Source organism: Cydia strobilella, chromosome 2, assembly GCF_947568885.1.
Source record: "Cydia strobilella chromosome 2, ilCydStro3.1, whole genome shotgun sequence".
Lineage (NCBI taxonomy): Eukaryota > Metazoa > Arthropoda > Insecta > Lepidoptera > Tortricidae > Cydia > Cydia strobilella.
The window spans coordinates 17,660,900-17,676,063 of NC_086042.1; the positions used below are offsets into that span (position 1 = coordinate 17,660,900).

The 15,164-nt window shown below is 35.4% G+C and overlaps 1 protein-coding gene across 2 annotated transcripts in view; it reads left to right on the forward strand.

The window, feature by feature from the left end:
- Positions 1 to 15,164, forward strand: part of LOC134752569 (uncharacterized) — a 191,774-nt gene that overhangs the window by 93,533 nt on the left and 83,077 nt on the right. For both annotated transcript variants that reach the window (XM_063688247.1, XM_063688241.1), the window contains exon 2: positions 10,227 to 10,319. In XM_063688247.1, the coding sequence (XP_063544317.1) occupies positions 10,247 to 10,319 (73 nt within the window). In that variant the 5' untranslated portion in view covers positions 10,227 to 10,246. The remainder of the gene's footprint in view (positions 1 to 10,226; positions 10,320 to 15,164) is intronic.

Consider the following 15,164-nt stretch of genomic DNA (forward strand, 5'->3'; position numbering starts at 1 on the left):
GATCTAATCGTCATGACAATGGGATTGAGAACATTTTTGTTTTTGCCATTAATCAAAAATATAAAACTAGTGGCTCTGTGAGCTGTAGACCTCGCGATAACCTAAAAAAATAAAGAAATATTTACTTCGTTGAGTCATTATTATCATAGCGAACTTACAATGGTCTTAAGTGCCCTTTAGACCCTACTGGCAATGCAAATTTGCCATATGCAAAAAAAACAAACGATAGAAAAATTATAAGTATGTGACTACCGAACCTAATACTCACAAATTTTCACGAGAATTGGTTGAGAAATGCGACCTGCAGAGGAGAACATCCGGTCATACGAAAGCATTTTTGCCCAAGGTGAAACGGAGACCTTCGCTAACGCGTAATAAAATAAGACGTGTTAAAGTAACACTAAAACTGCTTCGCAGCCGCTATCGTCACCCGAACTTCGGTTTTGGCGAAAGCTCTTTCGGCACCACTAAATTGGTCGGTAAGCTGCTAAGCTTGGTTAACTGACAGTAGGCTTAACTAAAATACAGTTTACACGTACCGTAATATTACTGGCTCGTAATAAATTATTCCAGAATGATGGAAATGAAACTCGATAGAGTAATTTAAGCTACGAGTATTTAACATACGAGTGCCTGTAAAGTGCAAACAGTGCTAGGGAAGGAATCAAAAAAAGTGTCAAGCTGTGCGTTGACACCAAATGCGCCGTGACGTAAGAGTGGCCTCTAAACCTCAATTATCTATGCAAACATTTTTTAGATAAAGATAAGAATTCTTAAAAAACCGGACAAGTGCGAGTCGGACTCGCCCACCGAGTACTTCCGTACTTTTTAGTATTTTTTGTTGTAGCGGCAACAGAAATAAATCATCTGTGAAAATTTCAACTGTCTAGCTATCACGGTTCCTGAGATACAGCCTGGTGACAGACAGACGGACAGCGGAGTCTTAGTAATAGGGTCCCTAGGGTACGGAACCCTATAAAGGAAAAGAAAAGAAAATAAATAAAATAAATGAGAATATATATTAAATATTTAGACTCACTTGTTTTAGTCACTCGCGCGTCATGTTTCGGAGAGCCTAGGTCTCCTTTCTCAAGCACTTACAGTGCGAGCAGCATTCGCGACGTCCGTGTATCGCGTACTGCCGCGCGCCGAAAAAGCCGGAGGTCTTGCGCTATCGTTGTAGGCGGGCATAGTGGTGTTTTTGGGTTTGGGTCATCTAACACTTGTAGCGACACACAGCAAGCCGCAATGTTAGTATGTCTCACAAAAGTTTAAATTCGAGTTATATAAATCTGACTGATTGTTATGAAATACCTACAAAAATATTGGATGTGCTTTCTTACCTGAGCTAAAGAGGGATATAATAAGATAGATCAGTACTGTCATAGTAAATTTTGTAACCACAGAAAATTCACTGCCATCTATTGATTCACTTTAAAACTAAAAATGAAGATGTATTTAAATATGGGTAAATGATTTTTTTATTTGTATTAATTATTTTTATATGATTTGATTTGACCCATGTCCTTTCACTGACAAGTAGTACTCTACTATGTAGTAAACCTTCAACATCAATGACTTTTTTAAGTAATTCTTAAGAGCTGGTAAGGGTAATCTTAAAGCTTCGTCAGGTAACTTGATATAAAAATGAATGCATTGCCCAACGAATGACTTGTACTTTACGGACACGAAATTTTCTGATACTCATACTCATACTCATACGCATACTCATTTATTTATAATAATATTTCATATTACACGTCATAATTGGATTTACATAATTATATTCAATTTATTCAAATAATCATTAATTAAACTAGTGGCTCTGTGAGCTGTAGACCTCGCGAGCATAGCTTAAGATGGATGTGTCTAGGATGGTTTAAGAAGGTAGAATAGCTACAGACTATAGGTACTTTTTTCATACAATTTCCATTTTAACAAATCACAGATTTTTATGTTGATCGCTTCAGCATAATATATTCTAGGTTTATAAATTTCGCTTTAAAAATTATGAACCGTGATAGCTAGACAGTTGAAATTTTCACAGATGATGTACTTCTGTTGCCGCTATATCAACAAATACTAAAAAGTACGAAACCCTCGGTGGGCGAGTCTGACTCGCACTTGTCCGGTTTTTCTATAAACTATTGTCACTTAGCCTACCTATTATAAGTTAATTAACTGTGTCATAGACTGACTCCCCCTATACGACTTCACTTGCAGCCATCTCGCTCCATCTCCGAGCACACGCACACAATAAGCGAGTAAATCGTGAAAACCAATTACTTGGAAACGAAACCGTTATTTTTTATGAATAGCCATGATACGCGGGTTTCCCGAGTTTGCGTGCGATAAGAAATATTTATACTTTATGACGAATTTAATATAATTTGTATCATGTCCAAGTTTCTCTGTGCTCTATTTTTTTACTCACGACGGAACGAAGGGTATAATGCGTTAAGGATGAGAAGTCGCTTATTATGTGGACAAAAATTATGTTACCAATTGTCTTTAAAACTGATTTATTAGGTTCTTTCATGTCAACTAAAATGTTATTTTTTTAATAATTGTTATTTAGTAAAATTAGTTATTATGAATTAATTAGTTATGTGTTTAATAAAATTAATTAGTTATGGAATGCCAGGGCTTTTCCCAGATGTGGGACACTCAAAATAGGCTAATAAAGAAAGAAATGTAATATGATTAAAAAAATATTTTAAACGCTTTCAAACCATTTTGTGGAGCTTTTGTTATATCGGTTTAGTTAAAAAATTAAATTGTGGGTAACATTCATTGTTCCAATACCAAAAGACCTAGAAAACTCCCATAAAAGTAGTGTAATGGCCATTCCGTTTGATTTATGTCCAAATAGGGAATAACATATTCTGCCATATGAAGAACCTTAATAAAGTGGGTTAAGTGGGTGTTTAATTTATTTCCCAACTACATATTACAGCATCAAAATTGCATTTTTTTTTAATTCTTCAAGTAACTATTATATATGTTTGGATTAATTAAGTAAGTAGTTGTTCTGAATAAAAAGTACAAAAGCAATTAACATGAATCAACTTAATAGCATTTACATCCTATTATGCATACCTATCAAAATTAACAAATAGACACAACACACAATTAACTAGCTTCTGCTCGCAAATTTCATATCCTACTTCTATACTTAGTAAATAGTACTCCCCTTTTTATTAGGGTAGTGCCCCTAAGGTATTAAAACTATCCTTACTTACTTTCGCATTTATGTAAAGTAGGTATAGTACGAATAATTAAAAACCAAGTCAAATACATTCATTAAAAAACTTTAATATAACATTTTGAAGTACTTAGAAATGTTTCCAGCATTGAATCGTCGCCATGCCTAAATTCTAAGAAAGAGATTAATTAGTCTTAATTAATTTAATTTTCAAAGAACGATGTCAAACTCAGTTCCAACTTTAGTAGTAATTTCCACGTATTTTTATATACCTAGGTAAAAAACACTCAAGTTCAATATTTTCCGGTTACCGGTTACCGCGATAGTGGACCCACTATCGCGCCCATACAGTCTATCAGGGTCTAACCCGTTACACCTTGAACTTGATAGACTGTATGGGCAAGAAGTTCAATATAGCCACTAAAACTCAAAATTATTTTTTTATTCTCACCGTAATTGTACTCGAGATATTTAAATAGCCCAATAACATTCTAAAGTCATGATTAAAACGTTAACAAATAGGGGAAAATCAAACATAGTAAACGTAACACATATCATGTGATAAGACTACATAATCGCCTAGTGGTGCAGTACCAGGGGGGTGTCACTTCGCAGTTTAGGTACATTTGGCCGGCGCGCCTCCCGGGCAGGCGTATGGCAATGGGCTGCTTACTTCAAAAAGGATGAAATAAAATATTATCCTTTTTAGGGTTCGGTATTTAAGTATATGCGTTACCACTGCGTTACCAACTGATATATTTGAAGTCGGTGCCCCATAGTGGCAATTATCCCGGTTGACCTTAATACAAATTAATAAAAATGCTGATAACGAAACGATACCCGATAGGTTTTTATTAAACGGGAGACATTTTGTGCTCAGGCTGGCATTAAAACTGTAATTGTTATTGCAAACTGTTATTTCAACCGAGGAACATTTGATAGGAATTCATGTAGCCTCATATTCCTACCATTGCTCTCAAGGATATAATAAAATTTAATGGCAAGACTGGCTGGCGGATCTGTAGAATTTTTCAATAAAGTCATTCTTGGTACGAATGGTTTTGTAAGGAGTCATCTGTTTGTTAGTATATCTGAAAGTGGGTACTCTTTTTTATATTGTTTTTACAATTTGTGTAGTTTTAAATAAGAAAGATGTTTATATTTGTTATCGCAATTATAGTTGATTAGGAACTTTATATCAGATTGTATGTTGGTATTGACCGCGACTTCGTTTGCATGGAATTTAATAATGATCGCTTAGTAAAACTTCCGCTGCTCCTGACTCCATGCTGGAAGTCACGCTCGGCATATAATGTGAAAAATAACGCGCGACAACGTAAGTCATGGTAAGGGGTATCATATGGTTGTTATAATCCCACTAACTTTATTCTCATGTTTTTTTTTCTTGCTTGTTTAATTTATGTATTGTGTGTGCAAACTTTAAAGTTAGTACGCTTACTATGAGGCGGGTTTTATGGTTGTTTCGTGTCACTAACCTCATAACCGTGTAAATTTCTGACTAAAAATATATAATACTACCCCTCATACAATGTTCAACCCCCTCCCCTATCCTTTTTTTATTACACGTTATGTGTATTTACGCAGTATTTTAATTTATAAAAATTACATTTGTTTTAAGACGAAATGTCGGAAAACTTGGAAAAACCCAGAAGTTGATGATTTTTAATATGTGATTTTGGCCGTTTTTTTTTCGAGTTTTGTAATTAATTTATATTTAAAAAAAAATTATAGATATATCACAAATTGTGTACCTTTCTGATGGTAGTAAGCCTTTTTATAGTTATATCTATTACTAAAAACTATATATTTACATAAATATGATTTAGCCTATGCAACTTCTAACACCGATTACGCAGTAAAAATCGACGTTATAATTGTTTTACTATTTTTCACAGAATCAGCAAACAATTACGTGACATTTATTCATTTCGGGCAAAAAGAAAAATCATGCAAAGAAGGGTTAAGTAACTTAGAAAATAATTACCAGAATAATCACTTATTTTCCTGGGGTTCAGACTTTAGACTAACATTGTCTATAACAGCGTTACCGATACTGAGGCGGATTCGCACGAGACCATCTCATCTCGACCGCTTCCAATCTTGAGAAGGATTATATAGAGATTATGTCTCGGTGTTAAGGACAAGGATTTGTTACAAATACAAATGTTTATTTCTCAGAATATGGTACAAAGATGGCCAAATTACAATAAGTGCGTCATATTCTGCCTCTATCGGCGTAGAAATATTACAGTTAAGTTGCTATACCATACCTACTTGATTATTGCTAACATGCATATAATATATTATAATATTTACATATCCTGTTTTTTAAATCATATAATTACCTGTTAAGCTTAGCGTTATTGTTACTACCTAGTACCTGGGCTAGGTAATTAATATTCCAAGAAGTAACATTAATAGACTCTGTTCGGAAATAGAAGAGTCGTGGAATGTATTGGGCCCCATAACTACAATCCACGACTTCTCTTTCCGCACAGACTAACATATTTATTAGCAAACATTATAGATTTGTATCTAACTTACATATGAACATTTAATTTAACTATTCTGGGCAATACGATTCGATTCAACGGAGCCACGCCGTTTTGTCGCCTAAATAGTGTTTAGTTTTTAAGTTTATGACATGCATATATATGTTAGTCTGTAAGATATTTGTAATATAGGCCTTATTGCCTGATTTAAATTTTTAAATAACATTTTAAGTAAATAAATAAACACCCTCATTATTTTTCATAGACAGTAACCCAGGTTAAAAATAATTCTATGAAAATTTATTATTTCCTGCTATCTAGTTGTAAACTGAGTCTGTTGTGAATTATTTGGGCCTACTTTCAGAACAAAAAAAGATTTAAGCAAAACGCTCCGCTTACTCGCCTTAATGGAAATCCAGACGAAGTAAGATTAAAAGCAAAGTCTTGTCTAAAGGCCATCACCATCACGGTCGAGTTAAGGCAACATTGTAGAATTTTTATTAAAACTTCAAAAGACGAATATAACTTTTCGTTGTTTTTGGTAGGTACTATGTGAAATATACGAACATAAATGCGGTATGTTCCTGATCTGAAAACACTTTTTTTTAAATATTAGGCACGTAATGTGTCATCGGTGTATTAGGTACAGCTTTCTGTACTTTTTTTCTGATTGTTAAATGCTTAGCTGGATTTTCTACGTAAAGACAAATAATTTTTTTACTGCGCGCTACTCCCAAGAGCACACAACACCAACCAAAGTTGTCATAATATAAAGGCAACACACATGAATAAGTACCATCTTTGGCTTTATAAATATCTCTTTACGATTAGATATTGCATGCCGTGCAGCTTACTTGTAGCCACATAATAAGTCAAGATCACAGAAAAAAGGAATAAGCCAATTCGAACGTACACTGACGTCGAAATGATATTTGAATGAATCATATTATGTATTTAGTCGTCATGTATATCGCTCGTATTTGTCCGCACATATATTGGCGCGGGCAAGAGGCACGATAACTTAATACCAAAGATAGATATAACTCCGTAATGGATGGATTAGACTGTTCTAAGGAAAAAACGTGCCTCGAAAATCAAGAAAATTTGATTCTCGTTCAGAGGGCGCTACTAGTTTTGGCCTACTGTCGTATAGTTGGCGTTGACGGTTTCGTTTGTTATTTAACAATTTTAACGCATATCAGTGAAAGAACATGGGTCAAAATCATAAAAATAATTAATGCAAATAAAAAAATTTATTTATCTATATTTAAATACATTTTATCGTATTTTTATAAATCTTCATTTTTAGTTTTAAAGTGTGTCGACAGATGGCAGTGAATTTACTGTAGTTACAAAATTTACTATGACAGTACCGCTCTAGTATAAGTTACTCTACATGTTAATACATACCATGACTCAAATATCATTTCAATGTCAGTGTACTGTCGAATTGTGTAGGAGATTTCCGGACTGAAATTACATGTTTAGTTATGTATATTTTGTTCAGTTAATTTATTTTATAAACTGAAACAGTAGAAAAAATGACCAAGTCCACCGGTGGCCGAGGCGGGAATCGAAACCGTCCTGACCACTAGACCACATGACCACAGCGGTACCCGTCCCAACCAAGTTCTTTGGTGTATGCTGTCTTTGAAAGGCTAGGTGCTTTTGACCAACTCTAAAGGCGAAGCAGTACGTGCTTGCACCTCCTATACGAATCATTTACTGGTTAACGGTGTAGCGAGAGAGATGGTGCTGCCATCTATCCAACTAGGGAACAAATCAAATTATTTTTTATGAAATATTTTGATTTGTGTTGTCACTTTTTCTTTAGTGTCTGGTATCTATTTCAGTCTATATATAATTTATATATAGTAGTGTGACTAATTACTTAAAAAACCACAAATCCAAATATTTCATTAAAAAATAATTTAATTTGTTCCCTTGTTTCATTTATTTTAAATTATAATCTACTATAGGTACAAAATTATTTTTCATCACATTTTGACAATAAAAAATCATGTAACATGTCAGTTTTGTTTTAAAATAAAATATTATATGCGGTATATAAAAGTATGAAGTTGTAACTATTTCGGAAAATTTCGCTGAGTCCGTTACGTTATTTCACTTAAAGGTAGGAACAAACTGAGCCCACGTACGCAACGTATACAATGCATAATGAAATCTGGACCCTGGAATTTGTATGCTTCGAAACATACAAATTACATGCGTTGCTTGGGCTCAGTTTGTCCCCAGCATAACTGTCCCTATAGTGTAGTAGGTACTGTAGGTAGGTAGGTATTTTATTGTAAAAATTATAAATGTATTTCAGAAAGTTGGATATTGGGTTAACGGCATTATCTTATCTTACTGAAACATTATATATTCTATAATAAATAACTATTTAGTAACGCAGCATATAGAAACATTCATACAGCATACAAAACAGAAAATATAATGACTGTAGCCCATGAACTAAATGAAAGATACTGTAACTTTTGACACTCCCTCTTAAACAGTCAAATCAGTATCTACGTTATTACTTCAAAGGAACCCGACCACAAACACGTTTACGCTTTGACCGAAGGAGCATTACATAGGCCACTTTGCCCCCATACAGAACCTTTCAGGGACCGCCATGCCCCAAAGGCATGAATTGATGCCATTAATGATCGTGCCTACGGTGAGTAATCTAGTTTTTGTGGTTCCGTTGAAATATTGTTTGTTTACGATTCAAAATTTGATATTCCGAATTTTTTTTCAATGGGATGTTTGCTTAAAAGGATAATTAAAAAATGCTTATTTTTTAACATATTACCATATTATTATTTACATTACTCGAATTGAGAACTTCCTCCTTATGAAGTCGGTTAAAACCTAACAGCACAAAGCATGTTGTGAGTTTGTTCTAATTAGTGTTGTAAAAAAGCTTTAAAAAGCAACTGATATTTTATAACCAAAATAGGTACCCGAACACAACAGTATTTACTGGTACAAAGTTATCTTAACCGACCCATCAGAGCAGAAAAATCTTGTCGAAAACCCTCATAAAATTCATTTCATTTAGAAAATTCATAGATAAACGTGTTCAAATGAATGAACGAATGAATTCAAATGTTGAGTAATTAATCATCCGCTTTCTCTACTCAGTAAACTGAATGGGACGCGAACGACAAAGGTATGAACAAAACAAGTAGAAGCAAAAGTTAGGTATGAAGTTTTTTTTTATAAGTACATATTAAAGTGTTCCATTAATAATTAATTATTATAAAAAAACAATAAACCCCACTGCACACTAAAAAGAGGAAAACAAGCCCCACAAGAAATATTATATATCGATTACATACACATTTCATAGTGCATTTTTTTATATTGTTTAAACGGTATTCCATAGCTTGGTTTTAGCATTTGATTAAACAATATTTCTTGTGGGGCTTGTTTTCCGTTTTTTAGTCTGCAGTCGGGTTTTTTGTTTTTTTATAATTATTAATTTTTTATTTATAACTTTTTAGTTGAAAAAAAATAACAAGTTATTACTTTATAATTTTCGCTTCGGACGAGGAAGTATCGAAAAAAATCACTTAGAAAAGTCGACCGTCAACGACGTGTGCCCTCATGTCATGCGTGTGCGTGTGCCCGCGTTCGGATTGTAGACTCGAGAATATCCCCCTCCGTACCGCATCGCGCGCCACAAGGCAGGTCACGCCCTTCTTTGCCCGCTACCAGACCGCTACGCGAGAGGTGCGCGGGAGTTGCAGAACATGTTATTTACTCATTGCTTGCTGACGCGTGGGTGGCTTGCGTTTACGAAGAATTAACATGTTCCTGTAGGAATTTCCGGGTAAAATGTATCCTATGATACTCCCGTGATCAAGATGAATCTAATGATACCTCATATATCAAATTATTTCGAAGTGAATGTAAAGAAAATATTATTTCTGTATCCCGTAGGACTTTCGGGATAAAATGTATCCTATGACACTCCCGTGATCAAGACGAATCTAACGATACCTTATACATCAAAATCCATCAAGCCGTTTAGGCTACAGGAGGCCACAAAGAAACAGACATACATACATACATACATACATACATACATACATACATACATACATACATACACTCGAAAAACATTACCCTCCTCCTTTGGCAGTCGGGTAAAAAAAAATCTTATTTGTTTTATTCATTTTATGTAAAAATACATAGTTCTAATTTCAGTCTATAACTAGAAAACTCGCGGCGTTAAGGTACCGTTCGGATTCAGACCACGCGAGCCACTTTATTTACTGCCAAGTGCATTGCTGTCGCAAATGTCAAAAATCCGAGCAGAAATCGATCGATTCGATGCCAAATTAGATTTAAAAAAAGCTAGTGAGGACAGGTGCAATTACACTCAGCAGAATATATTTTTCTGAGGATTGGGCAGGAAAAACAGCGTATAAAATCACATCTAAATATTCCCGAGATTTTTTGAGAAAAATAAACTCAATGTTGATTGGTTGTTTCAGGCCTGGATCCCGCGGCCGCGATGCCGGTGGAGGGGCAACGGTGCATTTGCGTCGTTGTGCTCCTTATTCACACCGTCATCGGAGCTGGAGAAGGTAATTACTTATACTTATAGTACTTGAGCGCTTTCTAAGCTTGCCCTTGTTATTTATATTTGAAACCACCGCTGGGCCAGAATTGATTTTGTTTTGCGTGCACGGTACACCTGCTTAAGAATATAAGCACCAGACTTTAACAAACATGTGGAACTAAATTATTGTATTATAATTTTTAAGAAAAAAAAAAACCGACTTCAATGGGGGATGCCGTTGAAAAGTTACTTATTGCTGATGGTGCACTCCAGACAATGAAATGAAAAAGATAGCATCTTTTGCCTAACTAAAAGGAGGTAAAACCACCCACTTTTCTAGTAGCATTTTGTTTCTGTAAGGGTCACAGTTCTAACCTAACCTAACCCAATGTTCTGATAGCAGTTCGGTTCTGCGAGGATCGCAGTTAAAAAAAGTCCAGGTCCAAGTTTGGTCTGGATCCATAACGAAGAGAATAAATCGCTAAACGTGAACTATATGTCGTTGAAGAGTTCCACTCTGATCATCATCAGCAGTTCCACTTCATCAAATGTCACTTTTTTTATGTAAATGCTGGATTTGTTGATAAAAATACAAAAATCACTGTATGTATGCCATTCACATTTGAGAAGTTCCCTCGGTTCCTTATGGATCCCATCATCAGAACGCGAGCTTGACAAAAATGTGTCTTGAAAACTTAACTTGCTTAACAAACATAAAAAAGAAGACAAATCGCCAAACGTGAACTATGCGTCATTAAAGAGTTCCATTCTGATATTTCTGATCATCATCAGCAGCTCCACTTCATCAAATGTCACTTTTTTAAATAGATAATTATGCTGGATTTGTTGATAAAAATACAAAAATCACTGTAAAGTATAGACTAGAGTACTACGGAATATACATTATCTGTGGTCGTCTGTCATATTCGCACGCTCCTCAATAAACCACGTTAATCTACAATGTAGTCTTTTATTATTATATATATCTACGTTACATGATGTCAGAAAGTTTAAAAAAACTTAAAAAAGTGTAAACAAAAAGGACTATAGTGGTAAAGTTCGTGAAAATGGCCACCACAAATGAAAACGACGCAGTGTCTGGTATAAAGCCGCCAGCTAACATACAAATTGACTGCGACATATCTACGAGCTGGAAAAAGTGGTCTCAACAATTTGATTGGTATGCCACTGCTATTCAACTAGATAAAAAGCCAGCCAACGTCCAGGCAGTAACATTTATGGCTGTGATAGGCCCAGATGCGATCGAAATTTACGACAGTTTCAATCTTAGCGAAACGGAGAAAAATAACCTGCAAATCATAAAAGAAAAGTTTAAGTATTTTGCTCCGAAAACAAACAAACATCTCGCACCATACTCACCAAAAGTTATATTTAAGAAGGGCACAGAAATACCCTTAGCTGTCTTTCTCAGTAGAGACTGTGATGCATCTAACCTGAAATATGAACCAGAAGAAAATCTGAAAATTTCATTTATACTACCTATGTCATTAGATGCCAAAGAACAATTGATTATAGACACAAAAGAAGATCCTCATCTACAGTTGCTCCTTAAGACAATAATGGAAGGATTTCCAGGAAATGTTAACGAACTCCCTAAAGAACTACAACATTATTTTACCTTTAAAGAAGAATTAAGCTATTTCAAAGGAATTATCTTCAAAGGTGACAAAATTGTAGTGCCGAAATCACAAATTCCTAAAATGCTAAAGATTATTCATCAAGGACACCTAGGCATACAAAGCTGTCTAAGAAGAGCCAGACAATTTCTTTACTGGAAAGGACAATATGATGACATTTTTAAACTAGTCAGAGGATGCTCCGTCTGTGAACAAACACAAAGAGACAACACCAAAGATACAGTTCTAGTTAATAAGATTCCCACACTTCCATGGCAAATAGTTGCATCAGATTTATTTGAATTAAAAGGCAAAACTTACCTAGTAATCTGTGACAGCTACTCTGGATATTTAGATTTTCAACACCTAAAAGGTCAGTCATCATATGAAGTAATTAAACAACTTAAAAGATGGTTTTCTGTACATGGAGTACCAGAAGAGCTACAAACCGACAACTGAACCCAATACATGTCTAGAGAATTTAGGATCTTTCAAAAAGAGTGGAGATTTAACCATGTTACATCCAGTCCACATCACCATCAAGGCAACGGGCTTGCTGAAAAAGCAGTTCAAACAGCAAAGAACATACTAAGAAAATGTAGCATTGACAAGTCCGATGTTCAACTGGCTTTATTAAATTGGAGAAATACACCACGAAATGATAATTTAGGCTCACCTAACCAACGTCTTTTCAGCAGAGTTACTAGATCTCAAATACCTACAACTGATAATCATTTAAAACCGAAAATAATGCAAGGGGTCACAGCTGACCTACAACGATTAAGAGAGAAACAAGTTATGTATAGTAATAAACATACTACAAGACCGGTCAATGTTGGAATCAATGATAAAGTCAGACACAAAGTTGGTCATCGACATTGGGAAGAAGCAAGAGTCGTAGAAAAGCCAAAAGATCTACCAAGATCAGTCATAATTAAAACAGACAAAGGCCAAACATTTCGAAGGAACTACAGCCATCTGCATAAAACACAAGCAGACATAACCACCCAGAGAGTAGTAGTACCTGAAACTAATTATATAAATGAACCCGCAATACTACAGGTTCCAAAAGAAGCTTAGTCACCAGAGGTCCCTAAGTCACCCCCAGCATCAACATATTCATCACCAGGCACTTCTAATGAGGCTCAGAGACAGGCTCAACCCAGTCAACCAGTGACTGTTCCGGCTCCACAAACATCAAGATTTGGCAGGATAATAAAACCAATAAATAGGCTTAATCTTTAAAAATACCTACTTCAATTATAGGTATCTTTGTTATGTTACTATTTCAAAAATTGCTTAGTTGATTTTATGAAAGTCAAAAAAGACATTTTAATTATATAACTTTAGTACATTACTTTATTGTTACAAATGTCTATTTGTAAGTTCAAAGTCCCGCATTTAAACTAATGTTTTTATCTATTAACAAAGAAAGGGAGATGTAAAGTATAGACTAGAGTACTACGGAATATACATTATCTGTGGTCGTCTGTCATATTCGCACGCTCCTCAATAAACCACGTTAACACGTTCGCGGACGCTCACCACCACCACGCGGACCAGTTGGACACCTAAGTTTTGTATGGAGATTTTGGGACTGTTATAGCATTCCAGTCACTACAGATATATCAATTAGGTTGCTATATGACGCGTTATTCTATGCAAGTCGAATGCTATGCAATCCCCGTCAATATGAAGTATATTTTTTATATGCTATGTGACAACAAATGCTATAAAATTCGGATGCATAAGCATGTCTGTCACATGACGTAGTCAAGATGTAATTCTATGTGACACCGCATGTTATAGCATTCATTAATTGTGCTTAACGGCTGATACTTTTAACTTCTAGAGGCGAGATTATTGCTCTAAAGACTCATTGCATACTCCTACAAACACTTTTATACTTTCTTTCTTGTTCCCTCATTGCATATCATCGTAAATATGTGTCCATCTCATACGTGCGCCATTCCAAATACCTTCGACGTTCATTCGACTTAAACTTATGCGATTCCACAACATCATGCGTTGGAGACCGCATAATATATCTGAAGAATCAAAGGGTCTACTCATGGCATGTTGTGGAGAGCCGAGTTGCAATGTTGAGCTCTCTTAGTATGGGGAAGGCTATTCTTCCAGCTGTCCAAGGTATATGCAGCATTTTACGCCAACTTAACTTCTCGAAAGCGTCAATCTTTGCCACATTTCACTTTTTGAGTCCTCTGTGCAGCATAGCTACGTTAAGTCCTGGAATTAAAGTGTCTACCGCTTTTCCTGCCAGGCTAATCAGCACGTCAGAAAGATAAATTTATATTCTCTTTCGGATGCATCTGCACCAAACATAGGACGTGAAATATACACAAAAGTATGCCATAATGCCTGTCATAAGGGGCTTACCTTGTGAGAGCTGGTCATCAAGCGCCAACAGGCTATAATTTCACAATTATATCACCAAAACTATGACTACTAACGTAATTACTTGAATAATAGGTATACACATTCATGCCTCACTTTTTTATGTTAAACGTTATCAAAATGTGGTTGTAGTGCAATAACGAGCAAGTACACATGTTTGTTCATTAAAACACAATCAAAAACTTAGAGAAATTGTAAGAAAAACATTAATCACGATTTTACAAAAATCCATCAAAATTGCGATCGCGCTCGAAATTCGCCCAAATTGCACGAGTCCACTCCCAGACGCACCTGCTGGGCTACTAAGGCAAATCCCATACAAAGGCGAATGCTATAGCATCCTATGCGAATGCTATAGCATCCGCGTCACGAAAAGGGGGGCACAATTGCAGACGTCACAGCATAATTTTAAACTGCGATAGAACTATGTAATATGACAGTATGCCTTCTCTGACTCTGATGACTGGTAGAGGAAATGTTGGTGAATAATATTATACTGTGACAAAGCGGATTGGTAAGCATATCAACCTAGAAATATAAACCGAAAAACGAATGCATTAGCATCCGCGTCACCAGGAGTAGTACAAAAACGGATGCTATGCAATCCGCGTCCGCGAACGTGTTAATCTACAATGTAGTCTTTTATTATTATAAATATCTACGTTACAATCACTATATATATGCCTTTCACATTTGAGGAGTTCCCTCGATTCCTTATGGATCCCATCATCAAAACTCGAGCTTGACAAAAATGTGTCTTGAAAACCTAACTTGCTTAACAAACATAACGAAGAGGACAAATCGCCAAACGTGAACTA